At 37.0% G+C, this 12,347-nt stretch overlaps 1 protein-coding gene across 6 annotated transcripts in view; it reads left to right on the top strand.

Annotated features, from left to right (window-relative positions):
• The window catches only part of dock10 (dedicator of cytokinesis 10), a 133,438-nt gene that overhangs the window by 95,813 nt on the left and 25,278 nt on the right, over window positions 1-12,347 (top strand). For 5 of the 6 annotated variants that reach the window (XM_079885596.1, XM_079885599.1, XM_079885598.1 and 2 more), the window contains exons 22-33: window positions 440-523; window positions 613-705; window positions 3,017-3,135; window positions 3,229-3,298; window positions 5,589-5,702; window positions 5,788-5,859; window positions 8,579-8,725; window positions 8,971-9,054; window positions 9,465-9,561; window positions 9,687-9,719; window positions 11,231-11,409; window positions 12,052-12,168. In XM_079885596.1, coding sequence (XP_079741722.1) covers window positions 440-523; window positions 613-705; window positions 3,017-3,135; window positions 3,229-3,298; window positions 5,589-5,702; window positions 5,788-5,859; window positions 8,579-8,725; window positions 8,971-9,054; window positions 9,465-9,561; window positions 9,687-9,719; window positions 11,231-11,409; window positions 12,052-12,168 — 1,209 coding nt within the window. The remainder of the gene's footprint in view (window positions 1-439; window positions 524-612; window positions 706-3,016; window positions 3,136-3,228; window positions 3,299-5,588; window positions 5,703-5,787; window positions 5,860-8,578; window positions 8,726-8,970; window positions 9,055-9,464; window positions 9,562-9,686; window positions 9,720-11,230; window positions 11,410-12,051; window positions 12,169-12,347) is intronic. The other variant, XM_079885595.1, reaches the window with a different exon arrangement.

Below are 12,347 nucleotides of genomic sequence, written 5' to 3'. Positions count from 1 at the left end.
TAAGTCTATGGTTTTGCTAAGATAAATAGTTTTATACGTCACATAAACCAGAACCAAGAATATACACGAATCCGTGAAGACAAACACAAACTAAACAAAGACCTTCATGCTAACTAACATGTACAAAGTACATCCAACTCATGAACATTCTTAAAATAGCACTAGCCATTGAACGGAAGATTGCCATCAGATTGCCACCAGACGTCTACAGAAAGGAAGAAGACGCACAGAGATAATGAAGGTTACAGAGAAACAAATGATGAGAATCAGTAGCTGTGTGAACCAGGAAACAAAAGAATCTTCACAACTTAAAGTCTTGCAATATTTCCCAAAGTATAGTCCCAAAGATAAATAATGACGATTCGCACATGATATGGTGAGGAATTTTTACAGACAAATATATATATGATATCTAATATTTCTCCATGTTTCTGTGCAGAATGGCTCCGATGTGAAGTTGGTCGATGGGGGGAAGCAGATCTTCAAAGTGTCCACTGTGGTGCTTTCTACAGTTTATACTCAGGTTGAAAAGAGCCACAGTCTCAGATGAAAATGTACTGCTATCTTGTTGATATGTTTATGATCTAATATTTCCCACGGACATTTTTGCAGGACCCCCATCTAAACCGCTTCTTCCAGCAGTGCCAGAAACGAGAGGCAGACCTCTCTCAACCTCCTACCTCAAACTTCCTCAACTGCCTTAAAGTAAGTGTCTCCAGGGCCTTATCGAGGGTTTGAACATGAGTCAAGAACTGCACCGTGATTACACCTAAATACATAAACTTATGATCCAGAGACTGACATGTAGCTGCAGGTTTGCAGGCTCTTTAGAAGTACAGACATACAGTGAGGAAAATAAGTATTTGAACACCCTGCTATTTTGCAAGTTCTCCCACTTAGAAATCATGGAGGGGTCTGAAATTGTCATCGTAGGTGCATGTCCACTGTGAGAGACATAATCTAAAAAAAAAAAAAAATCCAGAAATCACAATGTATGATTTTTTAACTATTTATTTGTATGATACAGCTGCAAATAAGTATTTGAACACCTGAGAAAATCAATGTTAATATTTGGTACAGTAGCCTTTGTTTGCAATTACAGAGGTCAAACGTTTCCTGTAGTTTTTCACCAGGTTTGCACACACTGCAGGAGGGATTTTGGCCCACTCCTCCACACAGATCTTCTCTAGATCAGTCAGGTTTCTGGGCTGTCGCTGAGAAACACAGAGTTTGAGCTCCCTCCAAAGATTCTCTATTGGGTTTAGGTCTGGAGACTGGCTAGGCCACGCCAGAACCTTGATATGCTTCTTACAGAGCCACTCCTTGGTTATCCTGGCTGTGTGCTTCGGGTCATTGTCATGTTGGAAGACCCAGCCTTGACCCATCTTCAATGCTCTAACTGAGGGAAGGAGGTTGTTCCCCAAAATCTCGCAATACATGGCCCCGGTCATCCTCTCCTTAATACAGTGCAGTCGCCCTGTCCCATGTGCAGAAAAACTCCCCCAAAGCATGATGCTACCACCCCCATGCTTCACAGTAGGGATGGTGTTCTTGGGATGGTACTCATCATTCTTCTTCCTCCAAACACGTTTAGTGGAATTATGACCAAAAAGTTCTATTTTGGTCTCATCTGACCACATGACTTTCTCCCATGACTCCTCTGGATCATCCAAATGGTCATTGGCAAACTTAAGACGGGCCTTGACATGTGCTGGTTTAAGCAGGGGAACCTTCCGTGCCATGCATGATTTCAAACCATGACGTCTTAGTGTATTACCAACAGTAACCTTGGAAACGGTGGTCACAGCTCTTTTCAGGTCATTGACCAGCTCCTCCCGTGTAGTTCTGGGCTGATTTCTCACCTTTCTTAGGATCATTGAGACCCCACGAGGTGAGATCTTGCATGGAGCCCCAGTCCGAGGGAGATTGACAGTCATGTTTAGCTTCTTCCATTTTCTAATGATTGCTCCAACAGTGGACCTTTTTTCACCAAGCTGCTTGGCAATTTCCCCGTAGCCCTTTCCAGCCTTGTGGAGGTCTACAATTTTGTCTCTAGTGTCTTTGGACAGCTCTTTGGTCTTGGCCATGTTAGTAGTTGGATTCTTACTGATTGTATGGGGTGGACAGGTGTCTTTATGCAGCTAACGACCTCAAACAGGTGCATCTAATTTAGGATAATAAATGGAGTGGAGGTGGACATTTTAAAGGCAGACTAACAGGTCTTTGAGGGTCAGAATTCTAGCTGATAGACAGGTGTTCAAATACTTATTTGCAGCTGTATCATACAAATAAATAGTTAAAAAATCATATATTGTGATTTCTGGATTTTTTTTTAGATTATGTCTCTCACAGTGGACATGCACCTACGATGACAATTTCAGACCCCTCCATGATTTCCAAGTGGGAGAACTTGCAAAATAGCAGGGTGTTCAAATACTTATTTTCCTCACTGTATATTGTGTTTTGCCATTTCACTCTGTATTCTGTGGAGGATGGACATTGTTAAATTAGACCTTATTGATTGAGGTGTGTAGAATTGATGTATTTACATCAATGTTTTCATATTAATAAGCATTGCTGTATGAATGAGCATCAAAATACACACTAGGAAACTGTATGCTGTATAACTGCATTACAGTATACTGTATACTATAATAATGCAACAAGCTAAACATGATTATCATGTGCCGTAGGAAGTGCCATTCACTTCAGCCTTTGATGAGCAGATATCTTGGTTTCCTCTGATATTGATATTTTAACTTACAATTGATGAATGAACATCAAATGGCTTCATTATGCATGCGTATTATTGCAAACTGTTGTCATCCACACTTTCAATTTTTGGATTTTGTGAAGTGAAATCAAAATACAATTTTCCAATGTTTCAAATTATATGTAACTATGAAACTAATACTCATCCTGTATGTTTGAGCAATGTCAGTAAAATAACCCTTCGCTATTTTAAGAGGAATCAGGCCGTATTTTTCTGTCAACTCTTCTTTTTTTGTCTTCTCAGGGCCTCCTGAGTATGGAGAAGATTCATGTGGTTATTCGCTTCCTTCCTGTTCTCTTCAACCAGCTCTTCAAAGTGCTTACCCAAAACGACAGTGATGAAGTGACCGCCAGCACCACCAGGTACAGAAACCCATCACTGACTCTTCTGAACACAATATATCGACACAGCTTTCAGATTTGATTCTCACTTTAACCTTGCATCGTATTCATCAGGGTCCTGGTCCACATCTTAGCTAAGTGTCATGAGGAGAACATGGACCACTATTTGCACTCTTACATAAAGGTACGTATGTCACAAACATATTGCGTAATGTATCATTTCACTCACGCATGTCTCAGCTACTTCCAAGTGCTAGATCAAGACAAGCATGGGTGTAGATAATGTGTGAGGTATGGACAGTTCCTGGTTCGTGAACAACAGGTTTTAGGAACTGATGTGAAGCTGTTTTTCCAGGCCAAAACCACAGTTTTACAGGCAGAATGATTCAACATTGCCTTAAATTATACCACAAATTTTGTGACTTGTTGATGAGACTATAACCAATGGAAGCTTGTTTCCACCACAGAATAAAATATTTTAAGAGACAAATGCGACTTTTTAACTCACAATTGCGAGATTTAAAGTCAGAATTGTGTGATATAAAGTCGCAATTGTGTGTTTTAAACTCAGAATTGCGTGATATAAACTAACAATTGCAAGAAATAAACTTGCAATTCTAACTTTATAACACACAATTGCGAGTTTATATCTCGCAATTCTGACTTTATAACAAGCAATTGTGACTTTATTTTATGCAATTCTGACTGAATATCTCCTAATTGCGTGTTATAAAGTCAGAAATGCGAGATATAAACATGCATTTATGAGAAAAAAAGTCAGAATTGCGAGTTTATTTCTTGCAATTATGAGTATTTATCTCACAATTCGGGCTTTATAACAAGCAATTGGCACTTTATATCACGCGTTTCTAAGATAAAATGTCAGAATTGCGAGATGTAAACTGGCAATTGTGAGAAAAAACATTCCGTGCCGATCCGGGCCAGCCGATAAGAAAGCCCAGCTAACAGAGTTTTGTTATAAGAATGTTCTCCAAATATTCAGTGTTGGTTCTGGGAACTTAAAAGTGTCCAGTTTTCTTGACGTTAGAGGAACTTGTTTTAGAAGGTATGATGTTCCTCAAACGTTCTTTCAACTTAATTTTGATTAACAATTAAACATTCTAGGAACGTTGATTTGTAACATTCCAAGAACATTAAAATGTCCAGTTTCCTGAATGTTAATAGAATGTTATTGAAAGTTAAGTATGATGTTCCTGAAACATTCTTTCAATCATTCAAACACCTGCTGTGAACAAGCACTGAAAGAAAGAGAAATAAGAACACAAACTACAACTGACTTCAGCCACAACCTCAAATTAAATCAACTGAAGAGAAAAGAAGACATTAAATCTGTGAAGATCTCAGCAGAGGAGGATTAAACAACTCCACAAACAGCATTACCAGCTTCACTTATTACTGACCAGACTGACTTTATTTCTGTCAGACGTCTACAGAAGTTCTTGTTGAGAACTAACAGAGGTTTAGATGTTGATGAATGATTTTCATTTGACGCTACCATCATGGTGATCAGCATTTGCCTTAGTTGGGCTCTTGACCCTTGACTTTTATTAAGTTACTTTTTTTCAGCCATTGCAGGTGTTTTCAGAAAACATTTCTGAATTGATAAAGCAGATCAACATGACTGCATTAAAGTGGTTTAAACAACTGCTTTTTGTGTATTTTTTTCTTATTTAAATTTAAACTTATTTTGGAAAATTAAGTAATAAAGTCAACCAAATTGATAAATATCATTTGTAACACTGAAGTGATTTGTGTAAGACTGTCCAAAACTTTGTGAAAGTTAAGATGTTGAGACACACTTAGACATCAACACTCATCATTCAAACCTCAACAATGGTGACAATTATAAAAAATTCAGCTGCATAATTTATTCATGCCACAATGTATGCTGGGAGGCATGAATGTGTTTTGTATGCTGGCATAAAGCATTTCACCATTGTTGTGTTTCATATGCTGATAGTTGATGTCTGTGAGTGCATAAACAACACAAAACAAGTTTTAAACAAAGTTAACAATGACAGTGTTATGTATACACTCACAGACATCAACATTCAGCATCTGAGCAACAAACGATCTTTAACACATCGGCTGAGTTTAATACTTTTCAATAACGCTTAAATTCAAGTCAACAATTATAGAAAAAGCAGTTGTTTGACCATTAAACATCATGGGAACATCATCCCTTTTAAAACACTTTCCTCTAACGTCAAGAAAAGAAAACTGGACATTTTTTACGTTCCCAGAACCAACACTGAATATTTGGAGAACATTCTTGTCAAGTGAAAAAACAACTGGAACCGTTCCTTACAATTCTTAAGCCGTTCGGCCCAATGGTGGAAAAGACGCTTTTTACTTTTGATCAAGTGTTGAAAATGATGATTGACTGATTAGACTGATGGTGCCATGTCCTCACAATGTCTTGTGTCAAATGTATTTCTCTTTTGTTTGCCCAGTTTGTCTTTAAGACTGAAGCATGTGGCTTCAGAACTGTTCATGAAGAGTTGGCCAAGGGAATGACCTCTGACCTGAAGAGCAACGAACAGTCGGTCGTTCGAAATGTCCTTAAGGTGAGCTAACATGACCATTTCTCTTTTAGAGAAGTGATGGACCTTTTCTAATCGTGTCCTTTGACATCTGTTTGGTTCTCTGCAGTTCTCGTGGTTCTTTCTAGAGATCATAGTGAAGTCGATGGCTCAGCATCTGCTGGACTCAGCTAAGCTGAAGGTAATTATTGAGTCAGTAGACATGAACTCACACTTAAAGCATCTGCTATTTGTCTTTCATCTTCTAATTTTGATGGTAGTCTACGCTAAGCCTAAAATAATGATTTATATTCAACTCTCTTGGTTTGATTTGACAGGAAATTTTAGGCTTTCTTCTCACTATAAGTAACTCTTTGTGTGGCTAGTCAGATCCGCTCTGAAATAGTGATCACAGGTAAACGTGTGTATATACATTAAATCATCAGATTCATCCGTGCAGAAGAGCAGTACTGAAGTGTAACTGACGTGAAAACAATATATCTTAACAATAACATCTTTAAATTAAGATATACTTCCTCAAACTTTTATGCTATGGTAAGATTCTGTGGATGTTACAGGCTCTTCATGAAATCATAGAGTCATTGTTTTTTTATTTGACCTTGTGGTGTTCAGTTATAGAAACAACAACAACAACAAATCTTAGTACTAATTTCCCCTTGCTTTTTCTTGTTGACTCAACTTTTATAAATAACAGTTATACAAACTGAAAATAAGCAAAAAAAAAAAAAAAAAAAAAAACGTTTAGTTGAGTCAACTTGACATTATTTGTTTTTTGGAGAAGTGCAACTATTCTGTAACAAATCTTTTGTAGTTGAGCCAATTCAAAAATGTTTGGTCTATTGGAAATCATTTGGTCATCACCATTTTGCTGATGAGCGTTTCCTTTGGTTGGGCAGTTTGACTCTTGGCTTGGCCAAGTGTGAGTTTGTGGTCTTTGTAACAGTGTTTAGCAAAACACATAATTTGTTGCTAAGAAAATAGAAACCAAGATGATCAAGTTTTCAGCCTCATAAACTAGAATAAATCACTAATCTTATTTCTGACCAAAATTGATTTTTTAATTATTATTTTTTTATTCATATTTTACCAGCAAAACTTTCTTGCAGCAGATCAGAAGTTCGGAATTCTGATTTTAAAATACATTATAAGGGAAATATTTATTTTGACACACACACAGACATCAAGAATCAGCATATGAATCTCAACCATGGTGACATGTTTCATGCCGCAATGCATGCTGGGAGCCACCATAGTATTAAAATCATGGCTCCCAGCATGCATTGTGGCATGAAACATGTCACCATTGTTGAGATCATATGCTGATTCTTGATGTCTGTGTGTGTGTTTCTAAAAAAATTCCCACAATGTATTTAAAAATCAAAATTCAGAATGTCCGATATGTTGCATTAAAGTTTTGTTGGTAAATATAATATATTATTAACAAATAATCACTTTTCAGAAATAAGAATAGTGAATTATTCCCCTTTATGATGCTGTTATCTATATCAGCTGATCATTTTTGTTTATGGATTTCTTTGCAACAAATTATGTGTTTTGTTAAACATTGTTACAAAGACCAAAAATTCACATAAAATGCCAAGAGTCAAACTGCCCAACTCAAGGAAACGCTCATCACCAAAATGGTGACCAAACGTTTTCAATAAAAATCTACATCTGAACCTTATTCTTAATAAGAACTTCTGTTTTCAACAGACAAAAAATGTTGAATTGGCTCAACTACAAAACATTTGTTAGTTGCACCTCTCCAGAAAACAAATAATGTCAAGTTGACTCAACTAAACGCTTTTTTGTGTGTCACAGACAACTTATTTCCAGTTCGTATAACTGTTATTTACACAAGTTGAGTCAACAAGCAAAAGCTAGGGGAAATTAGTACAAAGATTTTTTTGTTGTTGTTGTTGTACGAGATTTTTACTGTGTGGATTTTTGCTGAACCTACACAACAAAATCAGTAATTTCAACTTTTTTCAAGTTGTGTTTTTAGCAGTGTAGGAAACATAAGAGATAATATAGAAACAAAACTTAATTAATGAAAAATTCATTCATTCTCCATAACATTGGTTCACACACACGTTATTATTATTACATAGGATAAACCTCATAACCCATGTTTACGTTGATGCCCATGCCATTATACATATACAGTATCTGTGTCCTCATAAACCATATATACAAGAACACACACACATATTTCCACAATATCTCTGTATCTCACAAGCAACACGTATCACATCCTGCTTTCATAATATTACAGTAAATGCTATTGTGTCACATTTCAGTAGTTTTAATTCTATAATTTATTATATACACATTTAATTCTACTACTACTTTGAAAGACACTTATCTTGCAGCATCAAGAAAAACTCTACTCTTTTCCACATATACAAAACATTTTTTTTTTACATCAACTTAAATGTAAAGTTAAACGCAAGTACACAAATAGTAGTAGTGTCTTGCCTTCCAGTGGTTTAGATACGCATTTACAACTAAAACAGTATTTACTATAAATGTTTTGGAAGCCAAGTACAGTACTAAACTTAGGAATAGCTATATCGCTGTAGATACTCAGACTTTACTTTCCAAAGCACGTATTTCTGGTGTAAAGCAGGCAGACCAGCTCTGCTCTAGTATTTGACCCGAGTTTAGAATTGCATGCAGCTGTGATCTACCTTTAATATTTACTCCATAAAACCAGCAAGTCATACTAAAACTGAATAAATAAAAGTATGTAAAAAGTATTATTACTGAAAAGTATGCATATCGTCTTGTCAAAATCAAAATACTGTACACTTCCTGAGTACTCACAACTGCTTCTGTGTCTTTTACTCAGTCAAACTTGTGTTTTATAAGAAATGTGTAATAAAATATGTTTTGCTCAGCTTCCTCGACCGCAACGATTTCCTGGAACTTTCCAAAGTCGATTGGAGACCCTGATCATGACCATGTCCGATCACATCTTCTGGAAGCATAAAGAGTTTGCAGAGGAGACACGCAGCGCTAATATGGCCATAGCGGCTTTTGTGAAGGTCAGGACAGCAAAGATTCAAATAAAGTACATGATTCAGTTAGATGCAGAACTCATTTTGAACTAGATGTGTATGTTCATTGATTCTGTGTGTGATGTGTACTGTTGTTGCATTTGAAATTGGACAGCTCATTGGTCCGTGTAGAGAGCCTACCTTTTCATAACGGTTTGTTATAAACTTGTAATTAATTTGCTATTGTCGCTGCAATCAGTTTTAATTGAAATGTGTGTGTTTCCCTTCCTCAGCGGTGCTTCACATTCATGGACAGAGGTTTCACCTTTAAACTGATCAGCAACTACATAAACATGATCACAGCCAGTGACAACAAGGTACCCGAACTTTTGTGCTCCATTGACTTCCATTCAAATGCATGTAAACGCAAACTCATGTGATGAAGTTTCGCATCTAGCTGCGAACGAAAGTTTGGTGAACAATGATCTGCGAATTTGTAATGCAAGAGGATGTGTGACCAATAGAGCTTCTGAACATGACAGACTGGCCTCTTGGCTCAATACAAAGTCTAGTGTGAGCACAGCTTTAGCATTGACACATTAAAAGAAAGAAAAAGAAAGAGCGTTATGAAGAACTTTTGTTATGTAACAACTGACATCTATTTATGTATCATTTATGTGTGTTTTTGTCTGGCTGTTTAATTCATTGACTGTCTCTGTTGTGAAGATTATCACTAAAGAACTGCTTTGTGTGTGGATGTTTTTGGGTGCGAATGTTATTTTTCTAGGTGCTGTTTGAGCTGAAGTTTGAGTTCATAAGAGAAGTGTGTAACTATGAGCACTGTGTCCCTCTGAGTCTTCCCATCCCGTCTGCACGAATCACAGGTCAGAGAGCAGCAAAACCTCCACCTCTTCGTGTCTCATTCACATAACTTCATGCTTATCTTAGTTCTAATGAACACACTGTAGACCCCACCTAACATTCTCTCTGTCTCGTTTCTCTCTATCAGACAAGGAATCATTGGAAACCCAAAGTGCTCAGGGTAACTATTACATGTATTTTATTGAACTTGATATAATTAAACATAAAATAACTAAAAACCAATAAAAAAGTCTGATTGTTAAGAAAATCCAACCCATTCAAAAACTGAAGCATGGTCAAGCGCCTTGCGTGTCCCTTTTAGGGACAGATTTACTAATAGCTTGCGTCAGTGCAAACCCTCTTTTGGCTTTAAAACAACTATTGTCAAGATTTACTAAAGACGCGCAGTGAAAACTTAGCTCTGAAAAGTCATGGACAGTTGTTTTTGCGGCTGATCTTCTTGCATATGCATTTGTAGGAGTTTCCCTTTCAGAAGCAAAATGTATGGGAGGAGAGTATTTAAATGAATCACGCAAGGTGATTTACTAAGGTTTGCGCTCGTCAATGTACTGGTGTTTGCGCCATTATTTACCTCCCAAACAAAGCACGTCTTAAACCAGACGCTAATTTGCGCTGCTCTTGGTAGATTGTGTTGGTCATTATGGGAACGATCCGGCGGTGTCTGTGTTCTTTAATTTGCGCGTCGTCAGTAGATCACGCACAGAACTTTACACTCCCATCAGCTCTTCTTTGGAATTGCGCTCTTATGCTAATTTGCCCTGTTTACTAAATCTGACCCTTAAGATGCTAAAAGTGCCTCTTGACGTCTATATTAGACTAACTAGGAATGCCATTGCTTTTAATGAGAAACCTTTGCCTTCAATCCACAGATGTGAAGGGCATGTGAATTTTATCATCATGACATATTTGGCAAAATGAAAGTTCTGTCGTCATTTCCTCACTCTCATGTCGTCAAACCCATAAGACTTTCATTCATCTTCAGAACACAAATGAAGATATTTTTACTGAAATCTGAGAGCTTTCTGTCCCTCCATAGACAGCCACGTAACTACCACTTTGACGCTTCAAAAAGTTCATAAAGAGATCGTAAAAATAATCCATATGAACGGTTTAGTCCAAATCTCCTGAAGAGACGTGATTGCTTTATATGCTGAACAGATTTAAATTAGGCTTTCATTAAATCACACCTCAGTTGTGGTAAACGGAAGCTCAAGCATGTTCGCTTCATTCTCGTGTTACGCAGCGCGTTTGAGCTTCAGCGGGACGTTTGTTCTTGCGTGTCAAATAGGTTCGGTTGAGCGTCGCTGTTTATGTTTGCTGATCAATGTTTATATGTGAATGAAAGCCTAAATTAAATCTGTTCATCATATAAAGTGACTGTGTCTCTTCAGAAAATGTGGACTAAACCGCTCAGTTCAATTAGATTAGTTTTACAATCTCTTTATGAACTTTTCAAAGCGGTAGTTGTGTAGCTGTCGACAGAGGGACAGAAATCTCTCAGATTTAATTAAAAATATATTTTTTTGTGTTCTGAAGATGAACAAAAGTCTTGCATGTTTGGAACAACGTGAGGGTGTGTAAATTATGACAGATGTTTAATTTTGGGGTGAACTTTAAGAAGGGGACAAGGATTAACAATGTTGTGTTTTCTCTCTGTGTCTTACCTCTCAGTGGGCTTTCCAGAGTATAGTTTGACAGAAGAGTTCTGCAGGAAACATTTCCTCACAGGACTGTTGTTGCGAGAGCTGGGGCTCGCTCTGCAAGACGAGCAAGACCTGAGACACCTCGCCCTGTCCTGCCTGAAGAACCTCATGGCTAAACATTCACTGGACTCTCGTTATGCAGCAAAGGTGAGTTTTGACAATGATAGCACTTAAAATTAGGGCTGCACAATATATCGAAATTATCTAAATATCGCAAATGTATATATCGCAATATGCATATCGCAACGGCTTGCAATAACTGAGGTCATGAACAAAAGACAAAGAGAAAGTCACTCACTGCTCTTGGCTGAATAACTTTTGTAGCTTTAATAAGAATCAGTATATATATTTAATTCATACAGTGAAAACTAAGCAGTGTTTTATTTTTACATTTGATGATTCAGTTTCTGTTGTTAAATAAACCATGTAGGATAACCTGAACCCCTAAACCCTGTGGTTTACACTGATGTTAAATTTACACTTACTTCTTATGCTACAGTAAACGCTGTTCACTTTCAGAAGTTGTAGGGTTGTTTTCTTGTCACAAAAAGAATGTGAAACACTTATGTAGGTTATATAATTTTAAAGAAATATATTTTAAAGATTATTTAAGTTTATTTTACACACTTTAAGCATTATCATATCGCATTATTTAATGAGTTATCGCATATCGCATTTTTCTTCAATGTCGTGCAGCCCTACTTAAAATATATAGTTGTTGTGCACCATTTCTGTGAATGGTTTTTAACTGTATTATATGTGTGTGTGTGTGTGTGTGTGTGTGTGTAGGAGAAACAGGCACGGATAGCCTCGCTGTACCTGCCTCTTTATGGTCTGATCCTTGACAACATGCCTCGCTTTTTCCTCAGAGATCTGTTTCCAATCTGCCTGACGGCTAGTGACCAGGTACACATGCTGAGGATATTCATCAATACAAATATAATTGAAAAACATAATATGGAAGCATTGTTGTTTTTTTAATCAATAACTGAAATCATTTGAACAAGGTCTGAAGTTTAAACAGGGCTGTAAAGTGCTTGAGTAATTGTACTTCATTCCTATACTATACTTGAGTGTTATTTATT

This window comes from Squalius cephalus (genome assembly GCF_949319135.1).
Source record: "Squalius cephalus genome assembly, chromosome: 11".
Lineage (NCBI taxonomy): Eukaryota > Metazoa > Chordata > Actinopteri > Cypriniformes > Leuciscidae > Squalius > Squalius cephalus.
This window is presented reverse-complemented; position numbering and strand designations above follow the sequence as displayed.